At 52.8% G+C, this 21,937-nt stretch overlaps 8 protein-coding genes across 8 annotated transcripts; 4 read left to right on the forward strand and 4 right to left on the reverse strand.

Annotated features, from left to right (window-relative positions):
* Positions 1-4,564: 4,564 nt before the first annotated feature.
* Positions 4,565-6,452, forward strand: BO94DRAFT_260361 (uncharacterized protein). The gene is made up of 2 exons (XM_025606484.1): positions 4,565-5,050; positions 5,112-6,452. Exons 1-2 carry the CDS (start codon positions 4,845-4,847, stop codon positions 6,325-6,327), a joined length of 1,422 nt encoding a protein of 473 aa, XP_025462966.1. The 5' UTR covers positions 4,565-4,844; the 3' UTR covers positions 6,328-6,452.
* A 539-nt stretch (positions 6,453-6,991) lies between these two features.
* rrp36 (putative pre-rRNA processing protein) lies at positions 6,992-8,472 on the reverse strand. Its single transcript, XM_025610343.1, has 2 exons — positions 8,255-8,472; positions 6,992-8,203 (listed from the first exon to the last, which is right to left on the reverse strand). Exons 1-2 carry the CDS (start codon positions 8,417-8,419, stop codon positions 7,298-7,300), a joined length of 1,071 nt encoding a protein of 356 aa, XP_025462967.1. The 5' UTR covers positions 8,420-8,472; the 3' UTR covers positions 6,992-7,297.
* Positions 8,473-8,928: 456 nt separating this feature from the next.
* BO94DRAFT_260394 (NIF domain protein) lies at positions 8,929-11,147 on the forward strand. The gene has a single exon (XM_025606486.1). The coding sequence runs from the start codon at positions 9,048-9,050 to the stop codon at positions 11,061-11,063; it is 2,016 nt and encodes a 671-aa protein (XP_025462968.1). The 5' UTR covers positions 8,929-9,047; the 3' UTR covers positions 11,064-11,147.
* Positions 11,148-11,358: 211 nt separating this feature from the next.
* Positions 11,359-13,527, reverse strand: BO94DRAFT_526212 (putative translation elongation factor eEF-1 subunit gamma). Its single transcript, XM_025610344.1, has 3 exons — positions 13,342-13,527; positions 13,034-13,235; positions 11,359-12,802 (listed from the first exon to the last, which is right to left on the reverse strand). Exons 1-3 carry the CDS (start codon positions 13,369-13,371, stop codon positions 11,796-11,798), a joined length of 1,239 nt encoding a protein of 412 aa, XP_025462969.1. The 5' UTR covers positions 13,372-13,527; the 3' UTR covers positions 11,359-11,795.
* Positions 13,528-13,582: 55 nt separating this feature from the next.
* On the forward strand, positions 13,583-15,021 carry BO94DRAFT_526215 (mitochondrial 37S ribosomal protein uS9m). The gene is made up of 2 exons (XM_025610345.1): positions 13,583-14,524; positions 14,589-15,021. Exons 1-2 carry the CDS (start codon positions 13,666-13,668, stop codon positions 14,678-14,680), a joined length of 951 nt encoding a protein of 316 aa, XP_025462970.1. The 5' UTR covers positions 13,583-13,665; the 3' UTR covers positions 14,681-15,021.
* A 1,614-nt stretch (positions 15,022-16,635) lies between these two features.
* BO94DRAFT_260387 (uncharacterized protein) lies at positions 16,636-17,229 on the reverse strand. Its single transcript, XM_025606485.1, has one exon. It carries the CDS (start codon positions 17,097-17,099, stop codon positions 16,746-16,748), a length of 354 nt encoding a protein of 117 aa, XP_025462971.1. The 5' UTR covers positions 17,100-17,229; the 3' UTR covers positions 16,636-16,745.
* A 791-nt stretch (positions 17,230-18,020) lies between these two features.
* BO94DRAFT_539531 (uncharacterized protein) lies at positions 18,021-18,490 on the reverse strand. The gene is made up of 2 exons (XM_025612718.1): positions 18,374-18,490; positions 18,021-18,350 (listed from the first exon to the last, which is right to left on the reverse strand). The coding sequence occupies exons 1-2, from the start codon at positions 18,408-18,410 to the stop codon at positions 18,115-18,117; spliced, it is 273 nt and encodes a 90-aa protein (XP_025462972.1). The 5' UTR covers positions 18,411-18,490; the 3' UTR covers positions 18,021-18,114.
* Positions 18,491-19,319: 829 nt separating this feature from the next.
* Positions 19,320-21,280, forward strand: BO94DRAFT_560356 (uncharacterized protein; the record flags this gene model as incomplete). The annotated part of the gene is made up of 4 exons (XM_025614145.1): positions 19,320-19,349; positions 19,800-20,673; positions 20,889-21,155; positions 21,210-21,280. The coding sequence occupies 4 exons, from the start codon at positions 19,320-19,322 to the stop codon at positions 21,278-21,280; spliced, it is 1,242 nt and encodes a 413-aa protein (XP_025462973.1).
* Positions 21,281-21,937: the final 657 nt, after the last annotated feature.

Below are 21,937 nucleotides of genomic sequence, written 5' to 3' on the forward strand. Positions count from 1 at the left end.
GGTGTGGATTGAGGGTGTACGGAGGACGGAGGAGTTCTCCTTCCGTCGCACATAGTTTTAGGAAGGACCCTATCGCATATGCAGGGCATAATTACTCCGTAAAGGAAGAGGTTCTAGCACTATCAGATGGTAAGACCGTAAGTAGTAGCTTGCCGAGCAAGACCCGATCGAGGGATGATTCCACTGGTTCGAAAGGCGAAACCGCGCCGCGAACTTTGCAGCCTCCTGGAAATCTCAGCGACCTGACATGTTATTAGACCCTGTGATGTGACAACCCATGGTACCATTCAGCAGGTCAATAAATTTCTGGAGACGGCAGGGCCGGACCCATAAACTAGCGGTTCATCGGACTGGATGGCAAGGCCGTTCCTTAATCTTATTTGCAAGGAGCACACGTGGGCCCGCCGGACGAAGTCGAGTTATAAACAGTAAACACAGGTCTACAATCTACATAGCTATTAGCTTAGTAGCTACGTATCTACCTAGCTGCCCTACGATTGATTCCTCTGAGACAGCCGGTGTCCAACTTCCCACTTCCCCGTGATCTAGTAGACTAGTCCAGCTGCTACTAAACCGCATCTCACTAGCGATCCCCGGGTTAATGAGGTGGTCCCGTTTAATATTATTAGTTATTACTCGCCTCGTGGAGCGGAAATGAGGGGGCCGAGATCGACCCGGTTGATTGGTCCAAGAAACGGACGTATCCGCAGGTGATTTAATCCTTCAAGTTCTCAAGATTCAAGATAGGTACTATCTATCTATCACTTCCACCATCGTACCTCGGGACGGATGGACGGAACCCTCCATATGTACTACTAGTATAGTAGTGGTACTATCTAGATAGTATCACCATATGGCTGCTCATCTGGTGCAATCAATAACACCACCTATTAAACGAGCCACGCATATGACGGTGCCTGCAAGCATCGGCGCTGCAGCTGTAACAGGGATTGAGTAATAGTAATTAATATCTATCCCACCAGCCCTGATGCAAGCCGGGCCACTGCGATGGAGCCGTCTACATCGCCTACCAAACCCTCGCGAAAACTAATTGAACTCTCGTGACCACCTAGCTGTCGGTAAGTGGTTCCGCGTCTTAGTTCCTGACAAGTGGAGGTCCCGGTGTCAAAGTACTGGAGTAGTGAGATTATGAGAAGGGAAGCGATGAACTCCGCGTAGATAGACTAGCACTCGAAAACGCAGTTCGATGCAGTAAATTGTAAATTAAGTTTGCAGTCCGAAGAAAAGTTTGACAGGCCCCATGTTTTGCATTGAGTCTTGTCTGAGTCAAGCAAGTGCCTCGCCGGCCGGATTGGCCGTCTGACCACTGAGCCCAGGCTGGCTGGTTGCACGAGGCTGGAACAAACCCATCAGTCGTTACACCCGTACGGCATCTCGGCTATCAAGCTTGAATTGCCCAATTTACTCCGCGCCTACACTGCAAGTCTGATTGAGACAATGGTGTTGTCACAAAAAGCGAGCTAATCGCTGGAGAGATGGGTAGATACCTAGATAGATTGATGGAGACTGATCGGGCGGAGATGGCAGGGCTGGTACTCCGTCCTCCGTGGTCGATCTGCCTCCCAATAGTTCGTGATGCATGTGCTGGATGGGACCGCGAAATTGAACACGAAACTGCATAGAAGGCATGGGAAAATTCTGCCTCACAGTAGTTCGGTCGCTCGGGCCCCTTGGGATGTCGTCAGGTAAGCAATGCCGGGATCATGTCTAGGATTTTAAACTTGAGGCGGATGTGCGCGGGTGAGCAAATACATCGTTATACATCGTTATTCGTTAGTCTGGAGCAAGAGCGACCGGCCTGGTCAACTGATAGATATGGATATCTAGAGTACTACTAGTATCGGACCCAGAGTCCCACGGAGTTTTCCTATCAAATACCAATATGCATGATGGAGGTTGTGATAAAAAGAAGGTTCTTCGGATTACTGGGTCTGACTACTGGGAACTTGTTGGGGGCAAGAAGTACAGTCAGACCTGACATTTGTTTTCTTCTTTTCAAACAGCTGGTCTTCCCGTAAAGATTTCATTTTTTATGCGACTGTTGGTCCGTCTCGGGCATGTCACAATGCGACGCCTCGACACGGACAAGAGACGATCGTCGGACTGTCCCGCGGGATGATCGATCGATAAGTACGGAGGAGTACTACATTATCCTGATTAATATTGACTATTGACTATCTAGATAGTATTATCCATTTCTTTCCAGGTGGTGTCCCGTTTTGAGAAGAACGTGGGGAAATGTGAGATGTCAAGCTCGGGTTAATTTGTAAAACCGTCTTGAATGCTGAATGCTGAATGCTGACTGCAGATTGGACGGAGGGGAACGAGGAGCGGAAAAGTACTAGTACTGTAGAGTAGTTGCCTAGTTGGTTAGTTGGCTAGTTAGGATCATGTCTGACAGAAGGGTGGATTCATGGATCGGGGCAGGGACTATTGTTTCCAGTTTCCACCAGTTTGGCGCCGGTGGATTCGGGGATGGTGAGGGACGCTGGTGTCGCAGGTGCGTCGCCACCAGGGGGAGGAACCTCTTTTCTCGCTCCGTTATCCACCTGGCGTCGGACGCCGACGATAGTTTGTTGGCACGGGATGGAGGATGCGTGCCAACCAACACTTTTCAATTGTTATTTACCCACCCTACAGTTAGGTAGACAGATAGGTAGTACTGTAGTAATACCTAGTAGCTGTAGAAGGAAGAGAAGCTTCTCAATCAAAGGGAAAGAAGAGAGTGAAAAGAAAATAAAAGAATCCCAGCCGGTGACTGGACCGGGAACCTCATGTTCCAGCTGTCTCACAGGCCAGCGGCAGTTCCTGGATCTCCATAGGTCGGATCCCGGATGGGTCGCAAGGAAGAGCCCCCGACCTTACTTTAGTATCTAGTCATGGATGGGTTGGTCCGGTCGGGCCAAGAGGTACCTTTGTCTGGACTCGGTTGGATTCTTTGATTTTACTATGCGATTTGGGTTTCATTTTCTTTTTTTCTTTGGGATCGAATTTTCTTCGGTATATAGGTAGATGAAACAGACCACCACCGGGAGGGAGGGAAAATACGTTGACGGAGCATCCTGATGAGAAGAAGAAGAGGAAGGGGAAGAGGAGGAAAGCGAAGAATGTTGCTTGGGTCTTATCGTTCCAGCCCGACCAGAGTGGTGCTACTACTGTCCAACCGATGTGAATCCGACGCGATCAGCAGCAACCGCCAATTGTCACAAAAGTGTCACATCATCGACGGACAAGCCCTGGGCGGAAACAAACCATGTCTCAGCTGGTGCCAATCAGGTGGAATCCATCTCCACTTGGTCTGAGCATCCAGGAGATTATTGGGATTGATCCCAGTCGGGTTTTCTATTTTCTGTAATAATAATAATTTTTGCGGTTATTCACCTTCCTTCTCAGGTTGATATTAGCATCATCATCATCATCATCAACATAATTCTGACTATTGTCCTAAAAGTCCCTAATGCTCCTAGCGACCAGGATCTCTTCTGGTTCTATCTACTGTTCGAGATATTGCATCCATTATTTTGTCATTATTATTATACTCCTTCTAGTCAAGTGAGTCTCGTCTCTTCCCCACATCCCATTCATTCAAGGTCTCGTCGCTCCATTGCAGCCCAATTAATTCCCACTTCCTGTTTGATGCTGATTACTATTTCTCCTCTCCCACCCCCCCCGTGTCTTTGACTTTGGGGTTCTTTATTTTAATTTATCTATTTCATCATTTTTTTTAAACCACCCCAAACCCTGCCGCGTGTTCGGATTGAATGGCACGGTCCAACTGATAGTCCTTTCATCGTTCTGCCTAGTTCCAACCCTCTTCTGCCACCGTCTCATCGAGATTGAATTGACCTGTTTGATTCTCTCCTCCATACCGGCCATACCATACATACCTCCCCATACATTCATACATACAATAATCCGGCCTCTTTTTCCTGTCTGTCACCGTCTTCTCTTTCTTCCTTTCTCACTTCTTCCCTGTTTTGCTTTTTTTTTCTCCCTTCTCTTCTTTCTTCTGGACCCTTTTGGATGTCAAATTCTTTTCAACTTCTCTTACCCTTTATTCCACCCATATTTATTTCTTCTGGATTGATTTCCATTTTCTCTTCTTTTCCTCCTCCCCTCCTTTCCCCTCCTTTCCTCTCCGTTCGGGCCATTAGCTCGCATTGGGGGCCAGACCTGTTCAACTATCGCTCGAGTGCTCTGGATCACTCCCGGCCTGACCGACCTCTAACCGTTGTCACACTGCCGCCAGCCAGCCTTAGTTAACCGCCTCCCTCAAGTATCTGACCACTCCCCGTCGTCGTCCCCCTTCCACCACCTGTTTGACGACTTTTTCTGGGGTGCCACACCGGCGTTGATCTCCTTCCTCTCCCCTCTCCCCTCCTCCGCTTCCGTGTGCGTCGTGCTGCTCGTTCATCGAGCTGCATCTTCCGCCCACCCATCCTGAGCTTAACGTCGACCTCCCCGAAGACCACCACGATTAGCCGCCTCCGCCGCCGCCGAGCTCTCGCACCCGCGCGCTCTTTTGTTCGGTCTCGCCCTTACCTCCCCATATATCCGGGAGCCTGTCAAGGGAAAGCTTGACACTCCACCTGCTCCAGCCTGTGAGACTTTAGGTGGCACAGTCTTTGCCCCGTACAGGAGGACACTATACAGTGGCTGTGTGAGACAGCTTCCGAGGGGGGTTTTTCGTCAGCCTTTATATCGGTCCAGCTTTTGGGCGATTCCCCTGCATCGACCGCCTCTCCTGGTCAGCTGTGTGTTTTCGCCAAGGAGCTTTCCCGCTCCTTCGTGTCCAGTCGAACCGGTCACCTTTCGTTAGCATTATGTCGACCGCGGTTGCGCCTGCCCAGGCTGCTCCGCTGACTTCTCCGCGTATGACCCGTGATCTGAGTCCGAAAAATTGCCCAACATTGGCGCCTGCGACCTCAAGTAATCAGACGAGTACCACGCCGCCGCGGCCGTCCGGTCCCTCTCGGGATGTGTCTTCGGCCAAAAGCTCGCCTGCAGGAAAGAAGCCGACATCACCGTCGTAAGTAACTGGATTGGAATCGCAAGTTAAGTGGCTGATACAAATGCTAACATTCTAGCAGTTCGCAGGCCGGATCCAATGCTGCAAGGGTCATCGTTAAAAAAGAACCTCCCTCCTCGCCCGCCATGCAGACTCATACACGACCTCGCCCCCGACGATTGGACCTGTCTACTAGCCTCCCGAATTCTGGAGGGTTGTCCGCCCGAGCTCCTGGCGGCCCTATGACTGCCCGGGAAGGTGTCAACATGCAGGAGGTCGGGATCGCTTGCCTGTCTCCTGGCTTTCAAACGCACAATCCAGCAATGAGGGAGCAATTGCAGCGGAGCCTATCGGTTCGAGACCAACAGCGGTCAATCATCGAATCGCGTCTACAGAAATCTGCTAAGGATGACGGGCCAGACGGGACAAAACCATCTGAAGCATTCGGTATCCCCAGGGCCGGTGCATCGAAGAGGAGGCCTCCACCTGGCCTCTCTATCGTGCCTCCTTCAGCGGCTCAATTCGCCAGCGAGCGTGTTATCCAATCTGCACCGTTGAACCAGACATTCACAGGTCGACATGAAGCGCAGCCATTGACTCGTCACGTCGTCAATCAAAGTCCAACTCTGGGCTCCACATCGCACATCCATCATGTTCCTGCTACTCAGACAAACAACCGCTTGCCACCGTTGTCTGACGTGTTTGGGTCTGACGCTCTCGGTGCCCGCGATCGCGAGGTGAACCGGGGCCTATACTACCCCACCGCGACCGCTACGAACCCGCCTCAATCCAATAATTTACCTCCGATACCTTCGCCCAGGATCTCACGGGATGCCGGACAACCTCCCAAGCGCCCCCGAGAATACCGCTCTGCCGAGGAAGCCGTCCAGGAATTGTCCGGCGGACGCGAGGAACTCTTGCCGCGCATTGTACATTACGGTGGCCACCAACCTCCGACCCCACCATCTCCCCGTGTGACCAACGGGCCCCCGAAATCCGGTGTACCTCATGCGGATGCTACGCCCATGGCAAACGTGCACCCCCAGCAGCCAGCATTGTATGCATCAGAGGGCACTGCTCGTCGCCGTTCGAGAAATGAGTATGAACATGAACACGGAAGTCCACCGTTAGGCCACGGCCCCGACCCACATTATCGCCCTAATCCGGCCTTGGCCTCTGGCGCCAGCGCCCCTCATGGCCCATTTGGTGCGGGGAGAGACTCCCCTGAGACCCAGCGTAGAAAGAAGGAAGAATTTCTTAGTCTCTGCGCCCGTGCATGGGATCTTTTTCATTCTTGATTCACGATCAACATGTTTCGAGTTTTTTGATGAAGTCTGACTCGGACGATCGTTGTTCATGTTCTTCCAGACCATCTTCCAAGTCCTGGTATGCGGTTGCCAGTGTGATCCGGACTCGAGCTTTTGCAAAGGCAGGATCGGGCGGGTGCTTGCTTGGGAGCAATGGCCCGCGACTGGGCTGCAAGCCCACAAAAATTACCGAGTTTATGTGTGGAGGGAACGTGTCTAGAGAATCACCTTTATTCTGGACATGATGAATATGCAAAACTACGACTATCGATATGAACAGCATGAACAGTCGCTCCTTGAACAAGGGGAGGGTGGAGCCCTTCCCTTTGATATCCTTATCCCTTTTACTTCTCTGCTTCTTATACCACCCAAGGCCAGACACCTCCAGCATTGTTGTTGATTGATGCCTCTGTTCTCATCCCGTCGTTATCGAATCTCTTCTCTTATTGTCCTTTCTTTTACCCCTCCCAATCTTCAGATCTTTGGGGAGGACCTGTTCATTTGGATACGAGGCGTTACTTTGTTCTAGGGGTTAAAGATCATGTTCTTCGAAGAATCACCGTTTATATTATTTCGAGGACCTCAGATTTCGGTGATCCGTGTCATTGATTCATGGCTTGTTGCGATACCATTTGTTTGATTGGCTTTTTTTCTACTTCTGTTTATCTTGGTATAACAATTGTTATTGGATGACTCTTTGGTTTTTTTTCTTCGCCACTTGGCATTGATAATCATTTCTTCATTTTTACTGTGGATTAGGCGCACCTACGCCTTGGAAGGGTTGGGTCGGATCTGGATAATGATAGGTAATACCGTGTTTGTCAACCAACTCTTGGCCTGTCATCGTAAAGGTTGGATCCCAGGGAATTGCGTAAGAAGAGCCCAGACGCCAGTGAAGGCGCATACTATATATACAATAACATGATCAACTCACCAAGGCCTGACAATGCAGTCACAGCATTCAGCCCACTCGACGACGTTTCCAGCCGCCGCCTCCACCGCCGCCTGGTGGTGCATCGTCGTTGCTCAAGGTTCTGCGCTCCATTGGCATTTCTTTCCGTTCCTTGGCTGCGGTCTTCTTTCGTTTCCTCTCGAGTGCCTTTGTGCGGTCCTTGGAATTCATACCCTCGTACTTCTTGAGCAACACCTGCTTCTTGAGATCCGACTTCTTCATATAGTACGGGTTACTCTTCTTGCCTTCGCGGATGAGTTGCTTCTCCCGTTTCTTATGATCCGCTAAGACCTCCCTCTCCCGTTTTCTGTTCTCCATCGTACGAAGGCGGTCTTGAGCCGACCGAATGGCACCTTTCAGAGCTTCTTTCTGTTCTGGATTCTTCGTCTTGGCGTATTTGTCCTTTAACTCCCTGAGTTCATCCGCGCGATACTCATCCAGGAAGGCGTACGCATTGCTCGATCCCTGCGGGTTCTTTCGACCGCCATGGCTCAGGACAGTCGGGTCAAATCGTGGATCTCGCGATTTGGGCGCACTCGGAGGTTCGATGACAGTCCGCTTGCGAGAGACAGCATACTTGGAGGATTGTACAGCCGGGGCATGTTTGGAGGAACGAGAGGCCCTTTCCGAGTCCTTGGATTTCGACAGCCCCTGTCGTTTCTGTTCGCGTGCCTCCTGAATCCGGGCTCTAATATCGTCCAAGGGGGATGGGGCTGCGGGATCTTCTGCTGCTTTGGTAATTTTGGATGACCGCTTCGCTTTGGGTCCTAGGGATGCTTGCGCCTTGGCTAGTGCGCCGAACGAGATGCTGCTTAGTGAAGCCTGTACATCATCCTGAGGGGCGTCATCGTCGTCGTCTTGGCTGTCTTGGTCGTCCTCCTCATCGCCATCTATATCATCATCGTCATTCTTGGGCTGTAGATTGGTCAGCACCGCGAGAATCCATCCTGAAAGCGGTAAACAAACCATATCATCATCGTCGTCGTCTAGATCACTGGCATCTTCCGATCCCGACTCGTCTGACCGTATATTGTCGCTCGCCTCGTCCGATCCAGATTGGTCCGAATAGACCTCCTCGTCATCCTCAGCTACGGCTCGCACGCGACGATTCAACAAATCCGAGATAGCCATCTTTTGCTCGTGAGGAGAGATGAGCAGGCAACCAGGGTTTGAATGATGAAAACCTAGGCTCGCCGGGCGGTGAAGTCGGCTGTGAAAAAAAAGTGGCCTTTCTGCCGCCCGCGCAGGCGGTGATGAGGGCGGCTCGGTCCTGGTTGGTCGGCGGGGCCGGGGTTCTGTCGCGATTTTCCGGTTGCCATCTTTGGTCTTTGCGACTCCCGGTGCTTCTCCTCCTTCTCCTCCTTCCCCGCCATCTCCTCCACTTCGTCGTCGTCTTCGTCTTTTTTATCCTACGGTCCTGACGCAAATTCCCGAAGCCCTTCCCCTTTGGGCATCTCTTCATGTCGCGGGCGCTCCAATGCTGCTCATTTCCGCGTCTACCTCCACTTGCTATCAGGCCTCGTCCCGCCTCCATAGCCCCCCCTCCTGATCGCAGGTTTCGAAGTGGGGTGTCTCCTAAGGTGCGTACTCTCCACCTGCTGGTATCGAGAGTGATTGTATGGATAGCTAACACCATTTACAGTTTGGTCTGAGGTTATTCACTATTTATCGTGCCTCCCTTCCACTTTGCTCATGCTTCCATTCCTCGACGAACCGACCCAAAGTCCCTGTCCGTAACAGCCGGACCTCCGATCCCGGCATGGAGTCCCCCAAGCCTCCTACAAATGGTGCATCTAGCGTCGACAGTCGCATCTGTCAGAATGGCTCACAGGCCAGTATGACATCTGAGATCAGGCCGTCGTGGAGGCCGTATAGAGGCCGTTGGAGATCGAAAAAGGCGAACCGTAGAGGCACAGACGAACTCGATGCGACGACGCCCGAAAGTTCTACGGCTCCTAGCGCGCGGCTAAGACGACCACGGCGAAACAAACAATCTGCTGAGAGGAGAAACCAGGAGGAGACGAATATACAAGCATCGCAGCCTACCAATACAGGATCTTATACACAGGGAAATCCGGCTCAAAATGGTCTCATGAATTTTGACAACTTCAATCCGGCTCCAATGTTTTCAGGAGTTTCGGCTGGCATGGCTATGCCAAACGAGAATGGCCCAGTATTTCAGCAGCCTTTCTTGCAGTTTCCCTGGGATCAGCAGCAATTTCTACCCCAATATCCTCCGGGCCAACCTGCACATAATCCTTTCGGTTTGCCTACTTGGAATGACCAAGGCACTTATGCTGGTCAATTCCCTCCCATGCCTCCACCCGCATTCATGAACTTTGCTCTTACAAATCCACTGATGGCAATACCCTTTCTCGGCCCTATGGCCTTTCAAGCAGCGGGCTCTGCTGAGGTGTCCAGCCAACTTCCAGGGTCTCCCTCAACCAAACAGTGTATAGGAGATTCCGAGTCGTGGGCAAGCCCGGAAGGAGCACCAAATGCCGTGAGTGATTGGCAACCCCGCGACCTGAGACGGGAGGCTGCTAGAGAGTATAGAGGCAAGGTTCGGACAGGCAAAACTGAGTACCCTGGACAGCCTCGTTCAAAGTCCCCCGAAGTCACGGTGCAACTTAAAAGACCAATGCCAACAAAGGCCTATCTTGACCAGTCATCTCAACCGCCCAAACGAAACTCTTGGTCGCAACCTCTTTTAATCATCCTCGATCTGAATGGTACACTCGTTCACAGGAAAGACCGGTCGCTGCCGCCTCGAATCCGGAAAAGGGCAGGATTAGAGGATTTTATAAAAACACTGATGCAGAAATACAAGGTCATGGTATGGTCGAGTGCTCGCCCCCCCACCGTTGACGGCGTCTGCCGACAGTTGTTCTTGAACAAGAGTCGCACTCGACTCGTTGCAGAATGGAGCCGAGATCACTTCAACCTACCCAAGAAGCAATATAACGCCAAGATCCAGGTCTATAAGACCCTGGGCACCGTATGGGCCGATGAAGGCATACAGGCTTCGTATCCTGGCCTCCGCGATCTGAAAGCCCCGGTGCCCGATACGTTTGAAAAGGCCCGTTGGGACCAGACCAATACCATCCTGATCGACGACACTATATTCAAAGCAAGCAGCGAACCGCATAATCTCCTCGAGATCCCGACATTCGACGAATCTGCAGGGCCGGAGGACGCCACCACCTTGGCCAAGGTCCTGAGGGTGCTCGAGGAATTGGCTAAACACGACGATGTCAGCCAGGCACTCCACCACTGGCAGCCTCCCATCCCTAATGGGGGCAGCATTCTCGACCTTGACATTGAACATGACGACGGTCGACCCCACGGCCCACCCACCCTTGCTGAGGTCACCGAAGCCCGTAAGCAACGGCGCAAAGCCCGCAAACGCGAGAAGGCTGCTGAAAATCGAAGGGCGCGCCAGAATAAGAAGCTAGAAGAGCGCTACGCTGCAAAGGTCAAAGAGCCTCCCACCACAATGCCAACCGCCATCATCTCGGCAGAAAGTGCAACAGCCGGGGCTGACACCACCCCCGTGCACCCTTCTTCCTCTTCCTCTCCTCCCCCATCCCCTGCATCTTCAATCTCATTCCCTGATTCGACTGCTGGCGGCGCGACCATTCCAACAGCACAGGGTAAAGCTAATGCCGCCACTCACGTAAGTGATTCAACCAACCGTTCACCATCTCCAGCGCCGTCCACTCAATCTGAGAATTTTCTTCTCGATCGGTTAGAGGAGTCACTGAAGAACGTCTAAGCGGTTGAATCCAGACCAGGGCGACTGTGTCATTTTGTTCCTTTCTTTTATCTGTTCTGGTCTTCTGGTTTGGGAGTATATATTATTTATTTAGGTACTTACTTGGTTTGACGAGGGTTGGAAACTGGTGTATTTATGGCAGGAGTGATACAGTTAGGCTACGGTGTACCTACCATGTGTGGACTATGGTTGCGGGGTTGGGTGTTTTTAAAAAGAGCAAAGTTGGTCTGGTACTGGCTGTTTGCGCTACGCATTGCATTGGAGTATAGCACGTGGAGCATGTTGAGTCATGGACGCATTTAGAAAGGGCATGCGAGATATAGGTAGACCAGGCGACAGATACGACAGTCATGAGGTATTTTTACATATAGGCGATGATTCATGGAAAGCACAAAGTGCTAGTGGTTCTGGTTTTGACTAGCTACTGCTATGGTCCATCTCGATCGTGGCGTGGCATTACACGTGAAACAAAGAAAGTTTTCTTTTGGAGGGGGTCGGCCAAGAATGAAAACACGTAAACCGGTCCATCAAGGGCAGTGTGGAAGAGAGAGGGGGGAACTAAGGTGAAGAGTGACAGACGGGAATGCCCAGCGGGGCTACCCGCTGACGGCTCCCCACCTGATGGAGGTGAAAGGAATGGCGGTTTGGAGGTCGAGTTTCATCTAGATCACCCAACGAGAAAAGGAGAATGGGATATCATGATCATGAATTGGCTACGTCTAACGCACCAGCTTATTTGAAGACGTGGCCGTCAACGTGGTGGAGCTCCTTGCCGTCAACGACGATGGGGGTATCCCAGGCCCACTGGTCCTCAACGAGCTTGCGGTCCTCGGCGTTGGTGTGGTCGAGCTTCTTGAAGTCGTAGCTCTCCCAGTCGGGGGCGACCTCGAAGGCGGGGGCGAACTCCTGGCCACGGACCAGGAAGACACCCTGGATGACACAGGCGTAGTTGGCACCGTAAACGGACTGAGCACCGAAGAGGTACTTGCGGGAAGCCTCAAGACGGGCGTGGAAGCCACCGATCAGGTTGTTGGCCATGAAGGTAAGCTTCAGCTCGTCGTTGTACTTGTAGTTGACGGACCAGAGGGAGTACTCCTCGGGGTTGTAGTTCTTCCAGAACCAGGGGAGAGCAACGGGGCGGGTGTCCTCATTGGAGTACTCGCGCTTCAGGTCATCAAGGATGAAGGTGGGGCGGCCGAGAGCCTCAAGGGGGTGCTTGGGCTTCTTCTCAGCCTCGGGCTTGGGCTCAGCGGGAGCGGCAGCGGCGGCGGGAGCGGCCTCCTTCTTGGGCTTCTCCTCCTTCTTGGGAGGGGTGTACTTAATGGCCTCCTCAACGAAGACGGGGTTCTCAACGACAGCCTTGAAGGCGGGCTGGTTGACAATGGTCTTGTACCAGCGGGTGATGGCAACGTTCTCGTCACGGAACTTCTTGTCCAGGACGGTAGCGAAGGCACGGGTGAGGAGAGCGGCAGTGAAGTAATCAGCCAGGGTGATGCGCTCACCAACCAGGTAGGTGTTGGCGGTGAGGTGGGTGTTGAGAACGCCAGCGTTCTTCAGGGCAGCCTTGGCAGCATCCTCGACGTTCTTCTTGTTGTAGGCGTCGAGGCCAAGGAGAGGGCGGAACCAGGCACCGAAGCGGGGGAGGACCTCGGAGTTGGCGAAGGACAACCAACGGAGGATGGAGGCATAGTCCTGCTTGGTCTTACCAAGGAGGGTGGTCTTCTCGTTCTGGGAGGTCACTTTTGTCGAGTCAGCATTCGTGCCCAGCAACAACAATGGCATCATCGCGGAAATGGTCAACGAAAATCTCTTCCACCCCAAGTGGGGCAAGTGATATTTTCAGAGTTACATGTTATCAACATAGTTTGTTTTTATACCTTTCAGACAGGGATAACTTGAAATAAAATGCTCATCATGAAAAAGAGATTGCAGGAGGGAAGAAAGAGAGACAGATGCGGGGCTGGACATACAGTACACAGCGATGGCAATGACCTCAGACAGAGTGTAGCCGTTGGCACCCTCAAAAGCGGGGATCTTGCCGACGGGGCTGATCTTGGTGTACTCAGCAGACTGGTTGAACGAGGCGGTGGAGTTAGCCTCAGTCTTGACCAGCTCGACCTCAACGTCGTTGGCCTTGGCCGCGACGAGGGCGGCGATAGTGCGACCGTTCTCCTAAGAACCGGGTTAGCCAGCTGTTCTGACGAAGCTGTTCTGACGAAGCTGTTTAAACCATTGAATGGAATGAAGATCAGCCCAAGAAGAGATAAGCAGAACATACAGGAAGACCGTAGACCTTGCCGAAAGACATTGTGAAGGATGTGTGAAGAGGGGATGGGGAGGAAAGAAGGAGAAGAAGAAGAAAAGGAGGGGAAGAAAAGAAAAAGGCAGCTCGAGGGGTTTGGCAAATTTGTGCGAATCAGACCGCGCCGGCGCCGGAGCAACCCGAGCCGCGTGCACGTGACCAGAGGCTCGAAAAACCTCAGGAAGTCCCAAGTCGGCCAGGCGATGTTGCCGGTTGGGTCGCTGGAGTTTCTCGTCTGCTTTCCCCACTCCCCTTTTCCGAATCGTCTCTCCAGGCTTCTGCCAGCCGGTCTGCTGCATCATGGCCTGGCAAAGCCCCAATGGCCTTGTGCACGCCATGCACTCCATCCGTCGAACTGCTCAACTGCGGCCTTTCCTCCAGCGCTCCGTGATCTCCGCATCTCCCATCTCCTCTCCCTCCACGCCTGTTAGCTTCCAGCAACGTCTGAACTCTCGCGGCTATGCGACTGAGCTCGAACCAGTCGCTGCAGCCCCGATTCACCTTGCTGGGTTCCAGGCCCAGCCCGCCCGCATTATTCCCGTGTCGGCGGCCTACTTCTCCGGCAGTCCCAAGTTCCTCGACCACATGCTGAAACTGGAAGCCCTCCTTGCGAAGTATGCGTCATTACCAACCGTGTCTCCGAGCGAGGCTCCCAGAATGGCGTGGTTTAAGCTGCTCCAGTTCCGGGATGTGGTCGGCGAACCGGTTCCAACCAAGAAGTATAAAGGCCTCATCAAGCTCTTGCAGAGACTCAACCGGATCAATCCTTCAGTCGTCCCGGACGAGGTGCGTGCTGCTCTGGGCGTCTTCCTCCGGCCGGGCAACCCGTACGGGATCAAGCCTGTCCCGCCTACAGCGGATGAACAAGGTCGAGCCCGTGGTAAGGGCAAGCGCAAGGCGTCCTCGGCGGTGGTGCACCTCGTTGAGGGCGAGGGTGAAGTTTTGGTGAATGGCAAGACGCTGAATGAGGTGTTCCCTCGTCTACACGACCGTGAGAGTGCGGTTTGGGCTCTACGGTGTACGTCGCGGCTGGACAAGTATAACGTGTGGGCTACCGTCCAGGGCGGAGGAGTTACTGGTCAGGCGGAGGCTATTACACTGGCTGTTGCACGGGCACTGTTGGTTCACGAACCTGCTCTTAAGCCTATCCTGCGGAAGGGTACGTATATCTCCGGCTCCCAAAAGATTCGGTGGCGTGATTTGCTGACCAATTATTTTTACAGCTGGTGTTATCACGGTGGATGCCCGTCGTGTGGAGAGAAAGAAGCCAGGTCATGTCAAGGCGCGCAAGATGCCCGCCTGGGTCAAGCGGTGAAGGCGCAACCGACTCTGGTCCCTCTCTGGGGGGACATTCTATCTGTTCTTTTCTCTTAATTTCCTTGTTGTATGATTCCACTTGGCCTTGTGATTCTCGACGAAAGTATATCCTGTATTGCAAGCATCCCAACCCGGTGTCACGGGGGTCGTTTCAGGACGCGACACTACATGTTCTCGGCGACAAGCATGTAACTATTGGCGTTGAACAATTGAACCGAATTATAGTGTAGACCATCTGTGCGACTGAGGAGTTGGGGGTGATTGGACAAGGCAGAAATGCCCCGTTGACTAGGAGGATTACCATGGATGATTTGGTTGTCCGACCACACTTGGAACGATAGGGTCGATGAGGTATCCCTCTTCCGCCCGTATCTATATAATCGTCGCCAAAAACGAAGCTAAGACTGAGGGAGTGAGAGTGGATGTCCGGACGACTAGAGTAGAAGTCTGTATCCTGGGAAGGGGGGGAGGTAAAGGAGTAAACGCGGCCAGTCTTAAAAGGAGGTCGAAATGACATTGCCGGAACCCAAGTTAATTCACTCCGACTAGTACTCCCTAGGTTCCGACGAGGAATTCCTGCCTGGTAGCGACTAGAGTTCCGTTACACAGGGAGCCCCAAGCGGCCGGTAGTGTCAGAGACCAGGACGCGACTATTCATAACGTGGCGCCCCTATGATCTGGAGGGGAAAGAGGGGAAGATGGTGAACCAAATGGGGTGGCCCAGAGGGGTGCGTTCGCTCCTTCGAGTCAAGACAGACAGACTGGAATCTGAAAGTGGTGACACAGAGAGCGAAGCGAGGTTCCAGATGAGCAAGTCTGTCTCCCGGACCCCGGATGCGATAGGAAGGTATATACGGCCGGATCCTCCATCAGGTGGTCGTCGTGTCGTCATCCGTTCGATTGGGAATTCCTCTACCGCGACTGGAGCAAGTCTTACCTTCCTGGTGCCGCTCGCCGTCATGGTCAGCGTCATCTTACATTTTGTGTCCCGGGAGTCATGGGATCCTGGAAGTGACTCTATTGGATGATGCGATCGAGATTCAAAGGTGGTGTGTGCGTCAGGGTGCGGCGGAGGCGACAGCCAGATGGCTGGACGACCAATTGGATATGATGGAAGTAAGATGGAGTGTAGGAGACCTCGGTCTGCTCCCACCTATGGGGTCGGAGAGGAAAAGAGTTGCCTTGGTGATGCCCATAGCTGATAATGAAGGTGACTGAACCGGAGGGATATGAGGGAGATACTGAAACATGATCGATACGAGCCCGATGACGGCGCCAGCTCAAGGTGGAGAGGCTAATAAATAATAGCATTATTATTCCTCTATGGTAGAGTAATTGTTGAGACCCACGCGGGGTTCTCATTCAGTCGTACCATTGTTCTCATTACGCACGAAGACATTCCAGCTCTGCCAGTGGGGAGCTCATCCATGAGCATGCAGTTGTGCAGACAAGCTTCCGATTGATACCGAAGAGACGACATCTCCAGATATCGCCGAGACTAGCGTAGAGTACTTGCCTTCCCCGCCGTAGGCCATTGAGTCAACGTCACCAGAGTAATGACAGGACACTCAGATCCATAATTGGCACGAGGAGCAGCTGTCAGAACAAACACGAGGCAAGCTGATCATATGTCGCCCGTCCAATCGTCCCTGACTTGACGATCTTTCTTCTCGATTGACCACTAATTGATGCGATTGATGACTGTGATCCTGAGATCAAGTGTAGGTAAGGGTAAGGGGTGAGGCTGGAACCGCCTCACTTTCGTTTCCACGAACCTTGGAATTATGTCCTCCGTACTCCGTATATCCCTCGGTATGTCTCGGGGCCATGATTTGGAATCCATTTTATGGGGACGCCGTACTTCTGCCTTGGGATCACGGCCCCCAGGTCTAGCCTTGGACTCTGACAGGCCCTAAGCGGCGCCGTCTCTTCGGACGCCGTTCTAGAGCACCTGCTTGGCTTGGCTTGTCACGCCTTACATCCCAGTGCGCTGTTGCTAGTTTCCAAAAGAAGACAGGGAAAATAGAAAGGGGGGAAATTAAATAAAATAAAGAAAGAAAGAATCAAATTAGACAGCCCGGTCTTCTTCTGCTGCGGGCTAACTTAGCGCACTCCAATTGCAGCGCTGCAGATCCCCCTGTCTGGCCGGACCAGCGTGGTCTCAATTGGTCACCAAAGGTGCACGAACTTTCCAGCAGGCCGGAAGGTGTGCGACCCGGCGGCTTAGCCAGGCACGGCGTGATCATATACTTTAGCCATCGATCGAGTTGCTTGTGTGGCCCGGGTGGGTTCCTGGATTTTGGATATGACGAAGTCCGATCTTGTGGATGTGAGGTACCTAGAAGACTGCAGAGAAAGCGGAAGAATGTCCTGCAAGCCGGGAACCGTGTCCCAAGGTGGTGGCTGGACCACTGCATGATGCAAAAGCCATTATTTCCCCGACTCGGTACTCCATACTGGGAACCTCACTTCCTGGCGTTCGCATCTTGGTAGTGCACGGGTTGATCCACCATCCAGCTCCCCGGTGTCATCGAATCCCAGAAAGCGGTTCTTCCCGTAGTCCTAATCCCATCTTCGTAAAAGTGAGCGCCCATCACGGATGCGTTCCAGGGAACCGGCCCGCGGAGGTGATGCGACTTCTTGCCCTGTTATGGGTTTTCCTTCTGCTGCTTCAAATTTACTTTTTGTCTAGACAGGTGCACTGTACTGTGTAGATCTCTCCGGCAGCAAACCCGATCCAGAAGACTGGTACGCAGTTCTGTGCATGGACCAGAAGACGATCACCGAAATAGCGTTTCGGGAGGGCTTTAACTTTAAGGGTATTCGGGGAAGTCGGCCCAGTACGGCGGGAAAGCATCAATCAATCAATCAATTGTAGGGTGGATGCCAGGATGGAGCCCAGGATTTGGAATGATGGACGGGGAAGAGGGAAGAGGGAAGAGGGGGTCAGCAGCAGTAGTGCTACTGTGCTAGTCTAGGTGGCATTAGTACCTGGCTAGCAGATAGTAGTCTGTCAGTCCCATGAATAGAGTATAGTGTGGCTGGGTACTTATCTGCCCTGGGCCTTGGAAACTCGGCCAGTTAACCTTATCGGATCCTCCAGGATGAGATTAAAGGTGCAGCACGCGGCTGGACGGAAGAAGGTCGAAAGTACTGTGCTGGCGTCTGTACTCTCTGTAGGTACTCTGTAGATGATCGGGTTGGGTCGAGCAGGTACTTTCAGCCCGGCCAGCAGCCCCGAGTAGCCCCGCGCCTCGTGTCTGACTGATCTTCAGCACGATCACGAAGATTCCTTGGTTCCCAATTTTTCGAAGGAACCCGATGGATCTGAGGCGGCTCCTGTGGGGGCCTCCATTCTTCTACCTAGTGAATGTACGTGCACACACCTTCTTGTTAGTTGATCCATCCTCTCACCACCATTACCTACCACCATCATCCACTTGCTGGAACTTTCGCATCCTTTGCCCGCAGTCCCGACGGACTGGTCCGCAAAAGAAATGAGAGCTGATCAGCTAGCAAGTTCAGCATGAGGGGCCATGCTGGGCTGAAGTCAGTGAACAATACTGTTTCGGGACCTAGTGTGTCCCATGTCGATGGATCCAGTTTTTCTTGCCGGGGTGGAGTGGATGGGGGAAATGATTGTGTAGAAAAATAATGATGATGAAGGGCTGAATGCTAAAAGGTGGAGGACAAACAACACTAACCACCAACCTGATTGTTTCCTTCATCTATATGGCAGAACCCTCTCCTCCCCCATTCGGGCGAGAAAATTAAATCGAAATACAGAAATAAAATAAAATCAATGGCAACTGAATTGAAATTTATTTGTTCATGGACCAGTCAAATCCGGAGAAAAAAAAAGGAAGGAGAAAAAGAAAAAAAGAAAAAAAAATCCCTCCTCCACCTGGTTTGATTGCTGGATTAGCCTCTGCTTTCCCTCGTTTCTTTTTCCTCATCTCAGGGATTTTTCCTTCTCGGAAGGCTTCGTTTGTTTTTCGCTCTCGTTTCTCGCGCTTTTTGGTTGTTGCTGATGGGCTGTCGTTTCTTTTTTGGTCCTGCAAGTCCGTCTTTCTCTCTGTCTCTGTCTCTCTCTCTTTTTCTTGGGCTGTCTGAATGAGGGTCAGTCTTGTCTTGTCTCGTCTCTTGTTCCGCCAGTGGGAACCGAGTCAGAGACGAGACAAGACAAGACAGGACAGGACAGCTGAGGACCGACCTGACCTGATACTGGCGCCTGCTCTGTTTCATTGTTTCCTGTTGTCCATCCCGAGCTGCCTGATCGACCGGCCCCAGAGGCTTTTCAATAATTCTGCGGATCATCCCCGGTTGTCGCCGTCCCATCAGACTGGTTGCTCGATGCTATAAGTAATCCGTGCATCCCAATCCTCTGCCGGTCCGCTGGCTCCCCACTTCTCCCCTCCTCACTCTCTGCCTTTTCCATTTGGATCTTCCTTCTACTCCTCCTTCTCTTCTTCATCTCCTTCTGTACTATCTACTATCTTGGGTTGGAAGACCAGCAGTCGTTGGTCCTGAAGCTGTCCTTCGGAACATAAGCATTCCTCCAATCTGTCTGCTTGACTCCATTCGAGCCCAACCCATTAGTACCTACCCTCTGGTCTGGATTTCCTGCTGGGTGACATATGATACCGGGCCACTTCGCCTCCCATCCCGTCCGTGGTGGATATACCCCTCCTCCCGCTTTGCTTTCCCTCCCCCGCCATCTCGCCTCCCACATACATACATATATACATACATAGATCGAAAATCCTGGTTGTGCAGTCTACATCAACAACACTACGTCCAATCATCGTTCAGGCTTAAGTCAGGCTTTTCTACCAAGGTGCGCAAACATAAAAGCGCGAGCAGTCTTCCTTTACTGTGCGCATTTTGATCCCTGTGGATGGGCGACGACTGATCGGTGGGTGGCTATCTAGATCGCGTGCGCTGGTTGTACCCGCGTCCCTGCGCTGAAGTGAAACCGTGAGACCTCCGCGCGCTTACCTGCGATTCTTGTTGGCTTGGATCTCAATTCCCTGCTAGCAGGAAAAGCCACCGAGCGAATAAGCTAGGGCATCATCCCACATCATACTTAGAAACAACCGATCGCACATCCCGCCAAGCTGGAATCCTACGTGAGCCCGCCGCTCTCCCCGCTCGCGCATTGGTCTCTTGGCCTCGATCCAGTGCGTAGGGGTATGGATGGCGAGATCCGACGCATGAAGCAGCATGACCCTCAGGCTCGCTTTGCGACCAGAGCTGGGATGTCCCGCCGCACGGCGGATCGCTTCAGGCAGACCGGGGTCCCTTCCGCACGTGGGGATCCTTCCCAGGCGACAGGGCGTCCTCGGATGCCCACCTACCTGGACTATGGATACACAGACAGTCCCTTCCAGGGCGGTCCGTTGCAGGGGGAGGAGTTGCAACCATACCCGCCGACGTTGCGCGACCAACAGCGCCAGCACCACTCAGTGCACCAGCCATTAGCTCCCTATGACTCCGAGATGGTATACAACCTCAGCCAGCAGGGCCCAGCACAAGCCCCGTACGAGGTCGTGCCACCTTACGCGGCACGGCAATCTGCAGCGATGGAAGCCCTGTCTAGCCAGTTTGGTGTTCCACAGTACTTCCCTCCAAATGAGCCGACGGGCACCGGGGTTCCGCCCATGGGGTCGCCCTACCTGTCCTTGTCCCCTTATAACCAGCCCGGCAGCATTGGACGCTCGAGCGCCACGCACGTCTTTCCTCCAGCCATGGAAAATCTGACATCGGTGGCAGCACAGCAACCTCTGTCGCCGTCGCAGCAGCAGCAGCAGCAGCAATTGCCACCACCGTCCCGGGCGGGATCCGAGTCGAACGGTTGGAAGCAATTGTATGCACAGTTCCAACACGCACTACGAGAAACATTCGATAGTACGCGCGCCGGCCGATTGGTAGAGGCTAGTAGATCACTCTTGCAAATCTCCGAGTGGCTTGTGGCTAATGCGCGGGATCTCGGTATGTCCCCTTAGCGTTCTCACCAATTTCCACACCAATGATTGTTACCCACCCTCCCCCTCCTTAAGCTCCTTCCCCGGGCACTACCTATTGCCTGCATGCACTTAAAACATGGTGCATGATTTGCACTCGCTCGACGCATGGGGCGTGGCGAGGGCCTGAGCGACTGGATAACGAACCTCGAGGCTAATTCGAGTGGCGATGGCTATGACTAGGTATTCTCCGGGACGATCAAATGCCTCACGGGGATCGACTGCAGATATGGAATGACTTCAATATTTGCTGGCTCGCGGTGTGTCAGAAGCAGAAAGATTTGGCTCAAGAAATGTTGCAAACCGGTCGCCAGCCGCCCCAAACTAGTCTCCTTAGTGGCGACGCGATGGACAATCTGGGCAAGGAGCTGATCCAAATCTGCGATCGGATGGAGCCCCATGGGCTAGTCGATTACCAGATGGGGATTTGGGAAGAGGAAATTCTTTCGAGTAGGTGTTCCTAAAACTTTGTTACCATGGAAGGAATTCTAACCTGTCTACCAGTCATGGGCCAATGTCTGGATATCGTCGAAGGCCGACCAGACGTTTTCGGGCCCCCAACCGCCTCGCGATGACGGACTTCAATTTTGAAGCCCTAGACCGGGGGGTGAAAAACTGGGTTGCCGGCTTGACGCCTCACCGGGCTCGACTGCGACGACTGGACCGTACTTTTGTGGTGGCTGGTTTAGGGCCTCTAACGCAGGGGACTAGTTTAGTTAGTGGATGGGAGAAAGCCAAAGCGACGCCCGGCCCCGACTATTGATTGTTAGGTCGCGGTATCCGTCGTCACTCGTGGCTCGACTTTTTCCTTGGTCATTTCTTTTTCTCCTTTTGTTTCACTGGCCAGGCCAAGGGCAACCACCAATTTCCTCCTGTGGATTTCGACAAGTCAAGTGTGTCCAGGCATCGCCCCCACCTCCCTGCTGGTCCCTCGTGTCAGACCATTCCCGGGAACAGACTCCGCCCTATCGGGATGGTGGCCGCGGAAAGATATTGGGATGAAAAAACAGAAAATCGATGAAAGAAATCGAAAACGAACAGGGCGCTCCGTGTTTCCCAGTCGGCGTTTGGAGGTTGTTGTACACACCGCACCACGGTTTCGCATAAAGGGAGCAAAGACCTGGTCGGGCGCAATGGTTGGTTTCAGGATATAGACTCTGGACGGGGGTTTGGGCTGATTTGCTTGGTTGGGATGGATTTTGTTGGCGAACTGTGTGCGACTCGAAGTGATG

The sequence above is a fragment of the Aspergillus sclerotioniger genome, assembly GCF_003184525.1.
Source record: "Aspergillus sclerotioniger CBS 115572 chromosome Unknown BO94scaffold_36, whole genome shotgun sequence".
NCBI lineage: Eukaryota > Fungi > Ascomycota > Eurotiomycetes > Eurotiales > Aspergillaceae > Aspergillus > Aspergillus sclerotioniger.